This window comes from Crocodylus siamensis, chromosome 5 (assembly GCF_052110815.1).
Source record: "Crocodylus siamensis isolate JL-2025a chromosome 5, ASM5211081v1, whole genome shotgun sequence".
In the NCBI taxonomy this organism is placed as follows: Eukaryota; Metazoa; Chordata; order Crocodylia; family Crocodylidae; genus Crocodylus; species Crocodylus siamensis.
This window is the reverse complement of record NC_143399.1, coordinates 49,809,322-49,828,624: the sequence shown is the minus strand read 5'-3', so window position 1 is coordinate 49,828,624 and position 19,303 is coordinate 49,809,322. Positions and strand designations below refer to the sequence as shown.

The following is a 19,303-nucleotide window of genomic DNA, read 5'->3' as shown; positions in this document are numbered from 1 at the left end:
TTCAGTTTTAATTGACACATTTATTATTTATTTATTCGGTTTATGTGCCATCCTCTCCAAAAAGGCTCATTCATCCAGTTATAAATTATACTTATTATGTGCCGCTGCAGGAGGTTGAGTAATGCTTTGCAGTGCTGCTCTCTTTCACCCAATTATGTAGATTTAGTAAACACAAAATTAGTAGTAAAAAAGAAGAAAGCATTTCACTGAAGGAGTTTTAGAACTAGCACGATTACTTCATATGTTTATAAAGATTTGATGGAACTGTTGTATTAACTTCATCTCCACAGTCCTGAAAGCTTTTATAATCCTTTTCTCATGTATGCTTTCCAAGTAACCATCTCTCTCCTAACTTTTTATAAGCTTACACAACAAAACGCTCTGCACTGCTTTCAGTCACAGCTGGATATTCAACTGGGTTCCTGGGGTAAAGACACATATTTATTGTGGCTATTCTGCAAACACTACAAACAACCAGCTGCTGATACAAAGAGAGACTATTTTCCTCAAGGTCTGAGGAAAAGTCAGAGTACAACAGAAATAACAAATGTCATGAGAACTGAATCACCTATATGCAGCACAAAAGAAATGTAGCCAATATAAATAAGTTATGTTCATGTCTAATCAGGAGCATAGGCAGAATGGTCTTAAGAGCTATAAAAAACTGTGCACCTGCTTTATAATTAAACAAACAGAAATGTCCATAGATGTGAGATAAAGCAACAACACAACCAAATATCTTCTGTAAAATATTTAAGTCTTTCTTTTTCCCCAATCCTTTCAAAAGTGGCATTCATTTCTGGAACTTTAGATAAAGGAATCTTAACAGTTTTATCTTAACAGTAATGGTTTGATTTGCCGAAGGTTCCTCTCCCCACCCTCTAAAACACTGGAATTCGTAGCTTAAAAAAGGGGCATCTTGCACAGAGCAGGGAGAAGGATGGAGCAGTTCTGGAACTGATGAAATGCAAGTTATTGAAACTTAAAATAGAAATCAATGTATAATAAATTGCAAAACCATTGTAGTCAGTATCTCTCTCTGCTGCCTCCAATTAAAGCACCTCAGTTTAATAGAAAAGTACATAAGAGATAAGCTATGCAAGAGGAGAGTTAAATTACTGGGGCAGGGAGCTGGGGCAGAAGTTAGAGGATCACAAAGAAATAGTTACTGATAGATAAAGATGACAAATAAAACACAAAAACCAACAGAGCACTGTTAAAGTTAAAAAGACAATTGCCAAGTATAGTGATAAAAGGAGAAGCTGTCAGCTGGACAAGTCAGAATACATTTTTCTCTTATTATATTTGAAAAAGTAGTTCAGGTGTACTCGAAAAAGCACAGCCAAGCTGCATGTAAAGACAGGTTTACATTAAGTATGTATATATATTGTGGGTGGGAAGGACAATTCAACCACATTTCATTGAAGTGAAAATAAGGGAACTCAGCTTGATGGAAGACATCTCCCTAAAAGAAAAATAAGTGTCTACAAAAACAAAGTTAATTAATCAGAAACTATGAATTCAAATTTAAAACAAAAAAATCTTAGTTGATAGTGGGTTGTTAGGGCAAAATAAGCAGCATTTTAAGCTCCATTTACCACTTCAAAATACAAAAGAGAAACAGTCTTTTGACAACACAGATAATAGTCCCTTGTTTCATTTTGCTTATAAAAGGAAGTGCTTTGTAAGGAAATATCTTTGTTCAATGTCATGATGAAGAACGTATCATACCCAGAATAAACTCTTTTAATTTCATTAAAACAAGCCAAATGTTCCCTTACAGGTTACAAAGTCAAGCATTAACAAATCAGAAAAAAGAAAAAGAATCAAATTTAAGATGGTGTATGAATCCTTAGCTTTCCCACCACATCTTTATCTTAAATCCTAGGTATACATTTTTTTTTCCCCACAGCCTTTAGTATTCAAAGCCTGATGTTGTACAGAAGTAGTTAGCCATGTTGGCTATTCATAACAGCTGACAAAATAGGTTGTTGCTTATGAAAATTCATGCCTCTCTGAACCAGTTAGTCTCTAAGGTGCTACTCTTGCCTACTTTCTGCAAGGCTTAAAACGGTAGCAAGACATTTACTGAACCCAACAGTTGTAGAATACAGGCACTGATTAAGCTTACATAAGCACACCTTTAAGTAACTACGTATTTACTTGAATACAAGACAAAGATTTTCTAACAGTTGGCAACAGGGAAAAAAGCCCCTTATCTTGATCCCACACAAGAACGACTTACTAAATACAATGTCAAAATGCCAAAAGCAGGTGAGTGCTCAGCAATGAATACCAGCTATGAAGCTGATTAAATACAGTCAACACCGAGCCTGAGAATAACACACATGGCCCATATCAGGCAAACTTGCTAAAGGGTTCCTATCACAAGGACAGGTTAGTGCAGTCCGTTTAAATAAGGCACATGGTAGTGCCCATTAAGTAAAGCCCCCCTCACTGCCAACTCTTTGTCAAGTCATGATGAGCCACTACCCTGCATTCATTTCGACTTCCTCTTCATTCTCACAGCTAAGCTACGCCTTTCTTTCCCATTTCCAATGATTCCTGTTTCTGCAGCAGCCTTAAATGTCTGGCAAACAAACATCACCAAACAGTCAACCCAGAATCCTCTGTTTCTCTCTCTCAACCTGGGATCTATGATTAGTGTAGCCCTGCCCCCACTTGTGGTAAAGCCAGACTAGGTTGCCCTGCGCCTCATCCGTATATAAATTTTTGTAGCATCCCATGACTCATGACAAGAACAACTGGCTCCAGTCATGAGTGGGGGCTAGTCAGCACATGCATCCTTTTTGAGCAGGTGGGGGAGGGGGAATCTAGAATACACATACATACTGAGCAGTGCTGAGCAGTTGGGTCACCATGACTTGAAATCCTATCGATTATGGTGGGACCCAACTCAATGAACTGTGGTAAAATCACAAGCCTTTGGATTAATAATGTGCATAGTAGGTGCATCTACACATGCATTAGAGCCAGGAGCAGTTTACTTGTGAGTAAAATACTCATGCGTACTTCATGCTCCTGGGCTGGTGTCCACATGTGCAGGGAAGCAGGAACAGATTTCCTGCTAATGGCAGCAAACTGTTCTGCTTCCTGGGGCCCTGCAATGTGCCCCTGCCACCACCAGAGGGATCTCTAGGCTCCCCCTTGGTGCTACCCCAGGGGCTGGCAGGAAGGACAGCATGAGGAGACAGCTGTCTCCAGGCCCCTAACTGAGACAGTTCCCAGCCCCTGCTCTGCAATTGTGGAGCAGGGACTGTGGAAAGCCTGTTCCCTGCTCAGCTCCAGAACTGCAGACCTGGGCATGGAACAGGCTTCCCAGGCTGTTCCCTGCCCAACTCTGTAAATCGTAGAGCTGAGGAGGGAATGGGCTCCCCAGACTATTCCCTAGCTGGTTCTGTGATCATGGAGTGGAGTGGGGAATGGGATTCCTAGCTTGTTTCCCACCCAGCTCTATGCTCTTGGAGCTGAGTGGGGAACAGGCTCCCCAGCTGCTGCCAGTAGGGAGCTCCCAGCGCTAGCTCCGTGACTATAAGGCCAGCGCTGAGAGATAAGCATCTCTCAGCGCCAGCCCCGTGGTTGCGAAGCTGGCACGGGGAGATAAGGATCTCCCAGCCTTCTGCTCTCCAAATTGCAATGGCAAAGTGGGAAGCTTAGAACTTCCTGCTGCTGAGGCAGGGGGACATAGTGGCAGAGCCTGGCCCAGCAGCAGGCAGCTTCTAGGGGCATGAAGAAATCTCCTACCAACCGGTGGCTGGCTGACCAGGACCAGATTTGTTCCTAGTCAGGCATCTACGTCAGCACTACCGTGCAGTAACTACTTGCAAGTTAAATTTGCTATGTGCATTTGCAGGTAGCAAATTTACTTGCTATTAGTGAAGCCTACTGTGCAGTAAGCATCTGCACACGTAGACACACATGCTTACTGTGCAGTAAAGCATTTCATGGAGACACCCAGTTTGTCATAAGTAGATCCCAAAGTGCTGCTCAGAAGCGTGTTTGTGGAGTACCTGTACTAAAATTTGTAAAAAGGTAACATGCATCAGTTCTGAATGAACTAAGTGTATGGGTACTACATGCAAATTACTACAGCTATGTTTAATTTCAAGGTTATTGTTTCTGAATTTGCTCCTCACTTCCATGAGCTCGGGGGAGCAGGGTCTAACATAAGGAGAAGGGGACAGGGGCTGCTATGAGAAAAAAAAAAGTTCAGGGGAAACAGAGAGCAAAGAAATTACCTGACCCCCTCCCTACCCACATACATGATTTATTTTCCCTGCTGTAGCAGTGGGAAAGGGACAAATTGAAGGCAAACCTCCAATAATTAGATTCTATACATGAAGAATTATAACAAATTTATAAAACTTTTCCATGTACAGAAACAAATTATTGGGGGTCATGTTACAATCAGGGCTGTCTTTTATTCAAGTACATACAGTACCTTATTAAAGCTAAGAAGAAAACGACAAGCAGGGGTATTAATGCAGATCAATTAAAATTAAATTAAATTGAATAAAACTGAACAGAATTATAATAAAATAAAACTGAGTAAACAAAATCAAGTTAAACCAGATTAAAATTAAATTACACTGCTTTATTTGCAATATCAATATTAGAAGAACATTTAAGCTTAAATTAGTCTGGCACTTCTAATGGATCCATATAATAGGAGCCTGGTATTTGTGGAAATACATCCAATTACAGCAGTTGTGCTCAAGTTTTTGGGACTGTGGGATGGATGAAAAGTGCAGGATCAGTCTGTGCATCAGGATCATGCTCCACAGTATTTCCCTCAGCTCTGCTCAGGGCCCCATGCTGCTTCCCCCACTCTGGCTCCTCCAGATCAGGGCCTTGCATCCCCTCCCTGGGACCCATGCTGCTTTCAGCCAGCACCTGTATGCCCAGATCCAGTTTAAGCCACCTCTGCGGGCCAGACAGCATGCTAGATTGGTGAGTGAAGTTTGTCAAGATTCCAGAAATTTGGCAGCAGGACAGCAACAATTCCTTTGTGGAAAGAGGAACACTGAAAATTTTTTCAGACCTGTCAGCATGATGGGATGGCTCTGCAGGGTGGATCGGGCATGCAGGCTGGGATTTAAGTGCCCATAAACTAAAGGATTAACTTGATTTTGATGTAGTATAGTTGATTTAACTTTTACAGAGAAAATGGATCACAACTGAACGCAACTTAAACCTACCATGTATAGATGAAAGTTTTCAATCATATAAATTGGTCAAATCAAAACCAGTTTCCATTGGGATAGTAAAAGCATTCTCTTCCTTCTCCTCTAAAAGCTTATTTGCTCTATTTTATCTTTCTATCCCCAACTTTTAGCACTGGTACCACCTAAAAAAAAGGTAAAAGGCAATAATTTATCTCCTGGGGTTTGCTTTGTTTTATTTAATAACAGGGAATGAAGACTTTTACCCCTCCCTCTGTTATTAAAAAATGGCAGAAATATATAATCCTCAACCCTTCAGCTCTGCAAATTCAGCCAAACACAACCTAAAAAAATATCAGCCCGAAACTGGAAAATTGAGAAAGATACAAGTAATGTTTAGTATGGGTTGTGGGTAGATGCCTTTAACTACAGTTGTCATTACTCATTCCAGCTATACAACTTTTTAAGCTCACAACTGTAAAGACAGTATTGTTTCCCTCTGTATTTTAGCATTCTATGTAACACAAGCCAATATGTATTACCTCTAAAAAAAAATTTTGTTCCGTTATCTTTGTAATTCTTTTAGCTATTCACTCCTTTTACTTAGGAATTCTCCCCTAATGTATCTAAAATACTCAATATGGAAAAAAACCGTACAAGTAGTAAGCATAGTAATTTTAAATACTTTATAAGTGGTTTCCTTCCATGATATATACAAGATGGGGAAGATTTATAAATGGGAGGAGGGCTAGCCCCCCCCTCCTACTCTAACAGTGCTTATGGTCTATTGGCCCCCATTGTTAGGCTACTGGTTTCATCCCTAGAAACTAAAAACTATTAAAGAAATTGTATACTTGGCTTCTGAGAGGACATGGCAAGCCTATCATTCTGGCAATGACATGCTCAATAATGAAAAAAGGGTAGCAATTAGAAATGAGGTAATTTTGTTGGTATTCATTCCAAGCATTGGAACGACTACCTAGAAAAGTTACAGAATCTCCATCTGTGGAAATTTTCATTTGTAGGTTGGACAAACACTTAGATGGGATGGCTTAGTTAGGGATAATCCTGTGTTGTGCTTAACTAGACGATCTTGTGAGGTCTCTTCCAGCCCTACTTTCCTACGATCTTATATCTATATCTGAAGAGAATCACCCCATAGCATTTTAAGCCCAAATGAAAATGAAGATACATACATACAAAAAACATTTTTAATAAACAGCATGACTACAGTACAAGCAAGAAGCCATATTCAGCTTTTATTTGCACCAACATGTAACTTACGGAACTAAGCAGAATTTAATGTAGGCAGAAGAACTGGAGAGGAGAAGGGGGGGAAAATATAATTTTGATGTATTCTAAAAATAACTATACTTTCCAAAACACTGATAAATTGCCTTTTTCATGGGAACATTATGTACTTAATAAGCAACTCCTTATATTTACCATAAAACAGACTTTATCTCAGTACAATTAAAATATTCCATCAGTAAATCACAAATCTCAGAAAAGTTGGATTACAGTTCCTATATCCTATAAGCTTATTATACGCAATATGTATTATGTATAAAGATAAAAGTTTATAGGATGAAACTTGAAAATATCTATAAAAGGATATACATAAAATTCATAGGGTTATAGGAAAGTAGTGCTGGAAGGCATCTCACGGAGGTCATCTACTCCAGTCTCGTGTTCAGTGTAGCATTATCTCTGACTAAAACATCCCAGTCAAGTGTCTATATAGTCTGCTGTTGAAAACATCCAAAGATGGGAGATTCCACAATTTCTCTAGGTAACCTGTTCCGATGCCTGACCACCCCCATAGTCAGAAAGTTCCTCCTAATCTCCAATTTAAATTTCCCTTGCTGAAGTTTAAGGCCATTGCTCCTAGTCTCATCTTCTATAGTCTTTTTTCCTGTGGCTATCTCCATTCACCCTATAATTGTCCTTTAGGTATTTGAAGACTTATCACGCCCCACCCCATCCTCTCTTTCAGCCTTTCCTCATAAGTCTTGCCCTACTCGCTTTAATCACTCTGTGCTCAACTCTTTTGAAACTATCCATAGCCTTCTGCAAGTGTGGGGCCCAAAACTGGACACAATACTCTAGGTGAGGCCTTACCAGTGCAGAATCCAGAGGAAGAATCATTTTCTTTGATTTACAAGAGTGTGGAAAAAAACTTACCCGAGACGGAGTGGAAGCAGTGGGACGCCATGCTGGGAGATAAAAGCGGCAAAAATGAAAATATAAAAAGGAAAAAATAAATAAATAAATAAAAATGGCCAAGCCTAAAGGAGCCAGGGCCGACAGCCTCATCGGTGTGGTCACACTTTATAACAGCGTGCCGGGACTGATTGGGCAGCCAGACCGCCCGATCCAAGATAAAAAGCCCAGCAGAAGGCAAGCGGTGGGGACTGGAAATGGCATCCCCAGCTGGCCTGGAGGGGCCAGAGAATGTTAGCAGTCCCAGTGAGGAGACCTGGGGTGTCTCAGGAAGGGGTCTCCACCATAGCAGAGGGCCATAGAGGGCTTGGGGATTTGGTTACAGAGCCAGTGTGGACCAAGGAAGCCAGCAGCAGGGCCCGGCAGCACTCAGCAGAGCCAGGGTACAGGGCAGACAGATGGACGGCAGGTCTCAAGCCCAGGGCGGAGGCGACGCAATGGGGGATGGACCGGTACTGAGGCCAGACAACACGTAAATCAGAAAGAAAGAAGGTCGGGAGAAACACTCGGGACAGTGATATCTCCCACACCCAGCGGCCACCATATTCCAGGAACCCAAACAAAGATGGCACAGGACATCAGCCTCAGCAATGCAGGTGACTATATCAAGGTTGGCATTAGGCGGGGTGTAGGGGAGGTTGGAGCCCCACAGAGGTGGAACAGCAGGAACGACCAAGGGGAGATTGCCTTCAGATTGGGAGAGCGATGTTTTGGTCCAATCAAAGACATGGCAAGAGAGACCCCCTGGTGAACCGACCCAAAGTCATTCCAGTAACCCAGCTGTTCATCCCTAAGAATAATGGCGAAGTGAGAGAGGAATCCCTATACGAGACACACCAGACGGAGACACGGCAGACTACAATATAAACTCCTATTAATACAACACAGGATGCTGTTGGATCACATTTTGATGTAAAGGACAATTCAGGATCTCCTGCAAGTCCCACTGCAGCTCAGGGCACAAAGCTTGGAACACAAAGCCCATCCCACAGTGGCAGCTGCCTTACCCTGTGCACAGCTGGAGGGGAGGGGAAGGCACGTGCTCCTGGGCCTCTACCAGAGGGTGTGCTGTGGCAGGAGCCCCTTCCTCCCTGCCCCCTGTGTGCATGGAGCTCAGGCAGCTTGTCCAACACTCCCCCAGCCTGGCCTGGTTGGGACCCCATTCACCCAGTGGCAGGGGGCACAGAGGGGATTGTCCCATTCACTCAGCCCAGCCCCGGTGGCAGGGGGCACAGTTCAGCCCAGCCACATGCATCCTGCCACTCCTGATCGAGAAGCCTTCTCAGTTTGGGGGGCTAGCCACCCCAGACTGAGATTGATAGACCACAATTGACCAGTTGGTGACCACTGTACCAGAACCTGCAATTCTTTTCATCTGTTCCCCAAACTTCTCACATTAATATATTTCATTTCCTATCCTCTTCTTGAGAATACTGCTACTGCTTCTATTATTGCTTCCCTGTACTAAGTTTTATCCAGGTCCTGAGGCTCTTTATTTACCTCTGGGCTTTTGTCTCCATCCTCCGGTGAACCTATGAACTTTAGGCTTTAAATTAATGTTGATCATATACTGAATATACACAGTATAATTTAAAACAATTTATATTATAGTTTATATGTTTTGATCCACATATTTAAAATACTTACTTTTCCTCAAGAAAATAAGTCAAGATAATGAACCAATGCTAAGGGATTTGTTGGATTTATTCTCTTTTTCATTCTGGAATACAATTTTGAAACCTCTTCCACCACATCAACTTTCTATGTTAACTGCATCTACAAATCTAAGCATCAAATTGGAGACAAATTACATCCTGTGCGCTTAATGCCAGTTGAATTTTAGAAGTGATCAAAGGATATTATGTAAACAGGCTATAACAGTTTTCCATTCCTTAGCAGCCAGTTAAAACAGCTCTACTATGTGCCTGGCCTCTAACAGTCCTGGGAATAAGACTGCTGCTGCATTCCTTTCTCCACAGAGAACATAGTATTTCAGCTATAGTAGCAGATCTTTCAAATTGTTCCCAAAATTTTAAACAAAGAAATAACATTCCTTTGTTTTGCACATTTTGTAATCAAAAAGCTGTTTCAGGAGAGTGCTTACTATGAAACCATGTTACTATAGAATCATGACATGCAGTTTATAGAAACAAAAATAAGACAGATCCATGTACAGGTCATAAGTCAGGCCAGGAAGAGTAATAAGCTCAGAGGACCAGTAGAATGCATCGGAACATCTGGAACCCGTTCAAAAACACTGAGATTAATAGAAGCAGTACAGATTGTGACAACAGATGAATGTAGGATGGTATGACCAAACTTGAAACAATATATGTGTAGGGGATGCTGTACTTGAATCAAGTTCATTAATCAGTAGATTGTAAAAGTGTACAGCACCAAGAATGATTTATCATGAAGTAACTGAAATCAGGTACAATAGACAAAGGCTAATTACAAAGAGAAAGTAATTCTGTTATTAAACAAAGTAGTAAAATGCAATGATGTATGCCTGATATAAGCATTTCTAATATATAAAAAGAATAGAACTGCACTTTGTGATCAACCCTGAACTATCCCTGCTGTCAGCCAGTCTGATCACTTGGCTGATAGTATGAATAAAGGCTTTACTAAAGTTTATACTCACTGGGTGCACACATCTACATATGTGCTTTACTGTGGAGCCGACTTATTAGCTCTGTGGTAAAGCATAACCATTTACACATGTGTCCATATTAGGGCACTGTAAGTTAACTAACTCCACTATAGGACAGTACTGTCAGGGACAAGAACTCTCTTACAGCAGAGTAGTTATGTGCACTGAAATGCACATGTAGATGGTGACTGCGGCTGGCTAGCCACACTCTAGCATCCTCATGCCCCAGGCAGCACCTCTGCAGCATGTTGAGCTAGGGCAGAGTAGCTCTGGGCTGGCAGGCTGACCCCCCGCCACCCAGGGTTGATCCACCCCAGCTCTGTGTCCTGCAGTCTGGGCACATATGTAAACACTGGGCTCAGAAGCAACAAAGTCCAGCACAAACTACTCCAGGGCTGATTGCTACATGCTAACTGCAGGTGTAGATTCACCCCTTGGATAGCTGTCATGTGGTTAATTTAAACCATGTCACAGTAAGATCTAACAGGTCCTTGGAAGCAACAATACCATGCTCTAAGGAGCTTTCATTAACTCAATGAGTCTCAGCTAGGGTGTCAACACCCTGAGGTGCTCCGAGACCTTTATGAGGATCCTGCAGGGTGCCATGCAATGTTAGGTGTGCAAACGTGATTCACAAGATAAATTCAGAGATTTCAAAAAGGCAACTGCAGTTTTAAAGTGTTCTGAGCTGTTCTAATCTTTCTGAGTTTTTTTGCAAGAGAAAGATTGCTCTATTAATTTTGCATAGTCAAGAACTGAGTGAAAAAGAAGAGCTGGCATTTTATCAGGGGAGGGGGGCTTGAGTCTAATAAGGGGTGTCTTGAGTCTAAGATCGAGAACCACCCCTCTACCTGGATACCAGGCAAGTGAGCAGAAAGAACAAAGAACAAAGGAATGAAAAAGATACAGAAAATGCCAAGTGAATTAAAACATTAATAAATTTCAAGGCAGCAAACAAGAGATTATTCTGGCTAGCAAGAAGGACATGAAACAGTTGTTAGAAAACAAGAGAAGATACTTGTGGTGATCAATTTTTCATGCTTAAGTTGAAAGGAGACTTTTTCCAGGAAATATGAAAAATATCTAAACATGCTATGTTCACAATGACAGTTCACAGTTTTCTGAAAAGCAAGCATTACTGACTGGCTTATAATTTAAAAACTAAACAATATAGTCCATAACATTCAAAATCTTGTTTACTTTTACCTTAGAGAGAATTTTGTCATTGTGCCAGTTTTATAGGTTTGAGTTTTCAAGCTAAAGTTCTTTAAAGCATCACTTCTCTAACCCAGAAGGTACAAGACAATTTTTTCAATGCTGCTAGATAATTGGCAGTGTTTTACATGAGGAAAAACTGCTTCTTGTTACCAAGAAATGCTGTAAAATGTACACTACTGCTTTTTAATACCAATACTGCTTATTAATAGCAAACATCCTTCCTTGTTCTACTATCGGCTGTATAACTCAGCACCATGGGTGGAAGGAGCGTGGCCTGGACCCAACCCAGCCCCACTGGAGAATACGGGGCATGGCCCAGCGTCATGGGGGGAAAGGGGTCATGGCCTGGCACTTCGGAGGAGGATGTGAGGCTCAGCACTAAGTTGACGCTGCAGGGAAAAAGGGGGCATGGCTTGGCCCAGTGGGAGAAAAGGCAGTGGCTGTCTGGCCCTGTTTGGAAGGGGGGGGAGAGGGATTGTTGCCTGGCCTCATGGGGGCAGGGGGAGGAAGAGGAGGAGAGGACTTTGCGTGACCCCAGAGGGAATAGGAGTATGTCCCCAGGCTTGCCACATGAAAGGGAGCATGGCCCAGCTCTAACCCGCACCCACTGGTAGAAGGGGCATGGCGTGACTCTGATCAGGCATGTGAGGCTTGAGGTTTGGAAATTTGGCATGAGGAAGGGTGGACACATTAATGGCTACTGCTTCCCTGCTGCCAAATTTCCTGACCTGTGGGGGGGTCCCACGGGCCAGATCCAATGGCTCCATGGGCCACATTTCACTTGCGAGGCCAAGGTTGGTCACCCTGCTTTCACATAATGTAAGTGACAACTCTCATCAGGCCCTGCCCTGCTGCCAGGCCCCAGTTAGAAGGGCTGGGTTCAAATGTAGGGGTTTAACACCAAACATATTAAAAAAGTAAGAGAGTTTGGTTATCAGTAGAAAATGTGCAATAAAAAAAATTCTTGTGTTGGAAACCTGATAGACTTCAGCAATGGTTTTACACTGCACTGTGTAATCTATAATTTGTTTCAATTAGTTGGACAGATTATATGATGATTCAAAGAGAGAATTAGAACAACCACCCAACAGTTGTCTTTAGCATTTAAACAGAAAGTTATCAACTTTTAGTAAGACTGACTTAGAGTTATCAAGCACTAACAGGGGATTCACCACTAGCCATTATCAGAAGACATCCAGTTATATTATGACAGTTCTCAAACCAGTACAAACATCAATAGAAATGATTATCTAGGAATATCCTTTTCCTTGAAAAGTGGCAGAAGGGTTGAAACACAGGAACTATAATACTTTTATCTTACAAAAGGACACCCAGACTAATAAAGATGTTAGAAACATAACTAGAAGGTGAAGGCTGACAGATCCTCTTTCATAAGAACTGTACTTATAACCTGAAAGAAAACTTCCAAGAGCTGCCATAAGCAGCATCTCTTTAGAAGTACAGCTTGGAAACAAGTACATGAATGCTACTGGCTGCTCAAAAATACTTGGTCCACTACTTGTATGCTTCTCTGGCTAATAGCCATGTGTACATAACTGTCAAAAAAAATGAAAATATGAAACGTACAAAGATGTTCTCATCTCAGGTTTAATAAACTAAATGTTGGAATTGGAGTAATCAGGAAGACAAATGTTATGCAACACAGTAGGGATCAGAACTCGTGGTAGAGGCGATATATTTTATTAGACCAACTAGATTTTTGCAAAAAAAAATTCTTTATTTGCAAGCTTTCAGGCACAGGAGAAAAGATTGTAAAAGTTCTCCTAGGCAGACATGAAAGTTCATATTTCATAAGAAAGTTAAAGATGTAGTAAAATCTTCTGTTTGGAACAGTTTATTTTATGCAGAAGAAGGGTCCCGAAAGCTTACAAATAAACATTTTTTTTGCAAAAATCTAGTTAGTCTAATAAAAGATATCAGCTCTACCACAATTTCCGATTCCTTTTGCCTACAGACTAATATGACTACAACCTGGATCCCACGCAACACTGTAAACATTGTTTATTGCATTAAGTTCCATACTTGTAGACTCAGGATGTAATAAATTTTCTAAAGATAGTCTAGCTTTGCTGCTAGCTACTCATATACTTCAAGTTTTTACTATATTAGTTCAAATGTAGGCATTATAATGAAAGTGCATACCAGAAAGTAAGCTGTACTGTATGGGATAAACTAATTATGAAATGGACTCACTCTTCTTGCATATACAAGATTAGGTTGTAAAATTCTTGTGACACATTCAAAAGGAAGTTGTCAAAATATTTAGGTGTAGACTGTAAAAGACTGCCATCTGCTTGGCAAAACATTTAGTTATTTGAAAGATGGTGTAAACAAGACAATCAGAAAATTAACCAAATAAAGACAAAGACATTTTACATGTTTATATGGTAGCTTTTACTTTCTGAGAATTAAAATTATGAAATAAGTATTCCTTGTTAATTTTTTTTTCCAAACAGGCCCATTTAAAGACTGTCAACAAGCCAAAGAAGCTGGGTATTCCAACAGTGGAATTTATATGATCAAACCTGAAAACAGCAATGAGCCAATGCAGTTATGGTGTGAGAACAGCCTGGACCCTGGAGGCTGGGCAGTTATTCAGAAAAGGACAGATGGATCTGTCAATTTCTTCAGGAATTGGGACAGTTACAAGGTAAATGTTATTATTCAGAAAACAAGGAGCTTCCTTTTGGTGGGAAAATGACTGAGAATATCATTTATGGCTAGCCACTTTAACAAAGTTTCTCCCTTTGTTAAATTTAAAGGTAAATCAACTTATATTTCAAAATACAGACAAGTATTTTATGTATAACTTGCAACGTGTCCACCTGTGGGGTATGCAACAAGCTCTTCTGAACAATGAATTTTTTTTCCATTTATATTCCAACAGTCTAATTAAAAACATTATTTTTGTTAACAATTAGAACATGCTTAACTGTACGTACATACATAGTCCAATTCACTTTAGTGGGATTATTCATTTAAGTGGAGTTTAGTATGTACATACATTTTTAGGATCAGGGCCTTCGTTTTCAAGAACAACTTATCTTGAATTTAAAGTAAGTCACTCTTAGCTTTATAATAAAGTTGAATTTTGTTTTAGGCAGTAGGGTCAGGGAAAAGAACTATACTTTTGTACATGCTTCCCTGACCCAGCCATACAGTGTTTACAAATTATTAGTTTAATTACTGACTACATTTTCATAGGAAACGCATCCCATTCTGGACCCACTGAGAATGGGCTACTTATATGCTTTAAGTTAGGTATGTCGGTAAGGATCTTGCTCAATTGGGGCCTTTACGGATAATTTGGATTGCACTCAGTACATTATTCGACATTACTACAGCTGTGCACTGCTTGAGAAGAAATACAGCTTGGTCAGATTATGCAAAGTTTAGTATTTTCATAATAAACAAGGCATTCATGAGTCACCCACATTGCATGTATAGAGCTTATTTGAAGCTGCAGTTGTGTCTAGCATCTGAGGGGAGAAGTGAGCTACTGTAAAGATTACATTTACAAACTCAACTAATAACCTGTAACACAACATATGCAAAGAAAGTGCACATAAGTTATTATGAGAACTTTAAAAACTTTTTCATTTCTAGGTATTTGACTATTAAAACTGAATCCTCATGATACAATAACTGATAATGTTTGTATTATTATCTCCTCTTTTTTTTTTTCCTTTCAATACAAACTTTTTTCCCTTTAACTTTTTGGAGGCAAACTAGCCTTCAAGCTAGCTTTACTTAAAAGGGTTTCTTGGGTAAGAAAAAAAAAAGTTATCCTACCAATCACCACATAATTTTAAAGATATAATTTATTGGGAACAGAAGGCAAAGGCTGCCAAATGTTACCCATCAGGTATGCATCATATTAGTTGTCTGACCCAAACCTGAATAGGTCTTTTTTAGATTCATTAGGATTGAAGTCAGGGGGGAACAGGTAGAACATCTAGTTAAGTTATTTAAAGAAATAGCAACCTACCTGCACACCAGGTGCAGAGTTTATGCATCCTAAGTACTGGGATTGCTCATAACTATCTTTTGCAACTCTGAATGTACCCACATTTTCTTAAAAGGGCACTTTTAGTACTGCCAGAAAATATTTTTAAAGATATCAGGGGAATCTCAGACACCAGGGCTCAGTTTCTTCCTCCTCATGCTACCAGCAGTCCTACCAGTAATCGTTAAGTTACTCATAAATAAAATACTAAATCAAGTCAAGTTAGATTGGCAGAATCTGGCCTATGCAGATTAAAAAGAAAGGGTCAAGAAGTTCAAAAGTCTAATACCTTTTAGTGGTTTAAAACAAATTTTACTGAAATATGCTACTATTGCTGATAAATATCCTCATTAAAAAGATTAGGAAAGCTAAACTACTTAACCTCACATTCTGGTTTTCTTTGTACAGAAAGGATTTGGCAACGTTGATGGAGAGTACTGGCTGGGACTAGAAAATATCTACATGCTTACCAATCAGGACAATTACAGGTTGTTGATTGAACTAGAAGACTGGAGCAATAAGAAAGTTTATGCAGAATACAGCAGTTTTCGCCTGGAGCCTGAAAGTGAATTTTACAGGTTGCGTCTGGGAACTTACCAAGGAAATGCCGGGGACTCCATGATATGGCACAATGGAAAACAATTTACAACACTAGACAGAGACAGAGATATGTACACAGGTAAAGAAAGTAATGCGTCACCCAGGAAAAAGCTGGCTGGTCCAACAGATGCCATCTTCAACATATACAATGGTTTTAAGAAAAAAATACAACATTTAAATTATGATAAAATGATTAATATTCTTACTGGTTCTTCAAAGTAAGCAAATCAAGCACACACGGGTAGTCCAACTGACAGGGCCTATTTTGAGCCTGCTGCATAATTCAGGACTTAGTTATTTTAAATTTGGTGACTTTTGATAAGAGTCAAGTCTAAGAAGGCTTGCACATACTCCAATCCAAATAAGGCTTTTGCCTATATTATCCTTAGAAGTCACACCACTTTTCTTTGAAGATAAACTTGTAGAGCACTAGCTCTCAGCCTTCAGACTAGACCCAGACATATATTCTCCAACCTTTGCCAATAATTGCAATGTTAAGTCCCAATCCTGCTAAGTTTTAAGCATACAGGTAACTTTAATCACATTAAAGACTCACTGGCTGCATTTACACGAGATGCTAACTATGCAGTTATTACTGCGCAATCCCAAGTACAAAATGACTGTGCTGTAATTGGCATTAGTACGCAGTAGCATCCTTGCATGACTTCCTGATAACGCTGACTGCACAGTAACCTGTTCTTACTGCACAGTAGCATACTACTGTTTGTGCCCTGCAATGTCACTGCACAGTAGTAACTGACCCTGCGCACTAAGCATTTCATGCAGATGCGGCCGCTGGTGGGACTATTCATAATTTTATAAAGCTAAGTAACTTTGCAGGATCCAGGGCTTTGTGCATTACTTTAATAAAGTAAGAATACAATTCTGAGACAAAAAAGTATTTATTTTGATGACAAGCCCAACAACACTAATCCAAAGTAAACAGCAAGTAAAAAACAAAATGAACTGCAGAAAAAGAAACAATCCTTGCTTTGTTGACACTTATTATGCAATTCTGGACCTCAGGCCAGGTCACATTGGTAAAACCAATGACTTAAGCCAAGAGTGCAGGCTGGATCTAATCCATGGAGCCACACAACTGGTTGCATTCAGAGGTGGGGTCTCTCCCTGTGTTGCAGTGCAGTCCAGTACCTGAAGTATGATGAAGAGGGAGCTCTGCCCACAACAGGCTGCAGCTGGGCACTCAGGACTTTGGCTGAGAGGGGTACTTTCATTGTAACATGCTACATCTGGATAGCAGGGAGGAGCTGTGACAGTGGCTGGGTCCTAATGCCCACACTGTGTCATCCACCCCCCCCCCAGAAAAACAGCTATTTGTCATCATTAATTATTGAGAAGATAATATGCCACTTCCTTAAATAAAAATCTGTTTCACGGCAAATTAACAAAATTAAAATATGAGTCATGTTGCTCCTACTTAGGTAGTTCCATACAGCATACAGCAGAAATTCTTAAATTCAGTTCATGGAACACAGCTGATTAGTCAGATGGTGTGACTAAGGAGACATTATTACTAATATTATGTTCCCTTATAAACAACTCGTTGTAAGGGAAAGGAAGTTAAGAGGATTGTAAATGGAATAAGTGATATATGAGAATGCAAAGTGGGAGGCAAAGTGGTTTGCAAAATAAGATTTATTACCAGCTAGTCACAGTATGAATAAGTTTGAAAAACCCTTATCTATCAATTCCCGTAAGTGCTTCAGTTTCACTTATTTTTTTTTCTCCTAACAGGAAACTGTGCCCATTTCCACAAAGGAGGCTGGTGGTACAATGCCTGTGCACATTCTAACCTTAATGGAGTGTGGTACAGAGGAGGCCATTACAGAAGCAAGTATCAGGATGGGATTTTTTGGGCTGAATATCGAGGAGGTTCATATTCCTTGAAAGCAGTTCAAATGATGGTCAGACCAATTGACTGAGTGGGGAGAAGTTAAAGCTCTATCATACTCAAGTGATCAAATAGAAAAACAACAACAACAATGACACTTTTCAGTGCCTGGATTCCAGAAAAATAAAAGAGTTACATTTAGACCCTTATTTTGCACAATTTGGCTCTGTAAGATACAGGGCTACAAGTATATTTTGTTTGGGTTTTTTGTTCTTGCCTTCTTAAAAACTTTCTTACTGTGAGACAGCATTTGTTACCTATACGAGCTTGTAATAACATACAAAACATGCAGGAATTCCACCTGCAATAAATATTTATCTTTGTTCAAGTCCAAAACACATCACTGGTAGTCATTAAAGCTACTAAAAAAGATTTTCTGGTTGAAATACAAGCTATGAGCTTCTTCAGATTTGTTCAACCATTATATTTAATATGTGAAATGATTTAGTTTAATGTGAAAATTATTCTATTTATTTAAAAACTTTATTATAGGATTACTTCTAAAAAATGATTTCACATTATTATTGCTTCAATATTTACATATCGAAATGAACATGCATCCTAAAACAGACAAATATGAGACCTACACTAGCTCTGACAGAAGAAATATTTTGCACCAGTTATTTCAATATGGAGTTGCAAATTAAGCATAAAATAAATGTCAGTGGCATAGAAAACTCCTTACAAAACATGTGCATCCTGCCTCTCAGCACTTACATAACATGTTTCCCTGCATGATAAATGAGAAAACAGTAAGAATGAAGTTATAATAAAACGTATACTTTTAAGAAGGTGCAAAAGTAAATTCCTCAGTGCTCATCTCTTCCACGTGCCTTGGTATTCAACACATGTGGCAGACAGATAGTGCTACGGTACGTACTCCACTAAACATGAAACTCTGTCTTAACAGCTTGAACTCAAACATAATAGCAAAAGTGGTAGAAATAAAAAAGGGCAAATTACAGCCTGATACACAGAGGATCCCAACATCCCTCTAATTGCAAACTCATCCCATTTCCCAAAGAGACATCAACATTATTTTGGTAACTTTTTTTTTTCTTTTATTCATTTCTGATTTGAACAAAATCCTGCAGTTTATATTATGCCAGTATGCATCAATTTGTTTCTGAACTCTGTCTAGATACCCTCCATGGGATGTTTATGTTTTCCTAGATAGGCAAAGGAAGCTGATATGCAGCTGTAAGTCAACCTTCAAAGCAAAAACTTAAGTATTTTTTCTTGTGGTTTTATTTAGTTTCTTTTGCGGTTGGTTTTTTTAAGGTAAACCTAAGCTGACACTCCAGAAGACTAAGTGGGTGAAAAGGATAAGGACATTTAACTACTTCTCTTACATATGTATCTAATGAATGCCATAAAAAAAAAAAAGCTAGCCAAAAAGGTAGGATTTTCTTGGTTTCACAGGCTCAAGTAGATTGTTAACAGTTCAAAGAGCAGTTCCACGTACAGAAGTATTTACGGTTTGTTCA

At 39.8% G+C, this 19,303-nt stretch overlaps 2 protein-coding genes across 8 annotated transcripts in view; one reads left to right on the top strand and one right to left on the bottom strand.

Annotated features, from left to right (window-relative positions):
- ANGPTL1 (angiopoietin like 1) overlaps positions 1–17,965 on the top strand; it is a 28,320-nt gene extending 10,355 nt beyond the window's left edge. For both annotated transcript variants that reach the window (XM_090047444.1, XM_090047443.1), the window contains exons 3-5: positions 13,755–13,948; positions 15,713–15,983; positions 17,660–17,965. In XM_090047444.1, coding sequence (XP_089903570.1) covers positions 13,755–13,948; positions 15,713–15,983; positions 17,660–17,847 — 653 coding nt within the window. In that variant the 3' untranslated portion in view covers positions 17,848–17,965. The remainder of the gene's footprint in view (positions 1–13,754; positions 13,949–15,712; positions 15,984–17,659) is intronic.
- The window catches only part of RALGPS2 (Ral GEF with PH domain and SH3 binding motif 2), a 238,615-nt gene that overhangs the window by 83,798 nt on the left and 135,514 nt on the right, over positions 1–19,303 (bottom strand). The window lies entirely within an intron of this gene.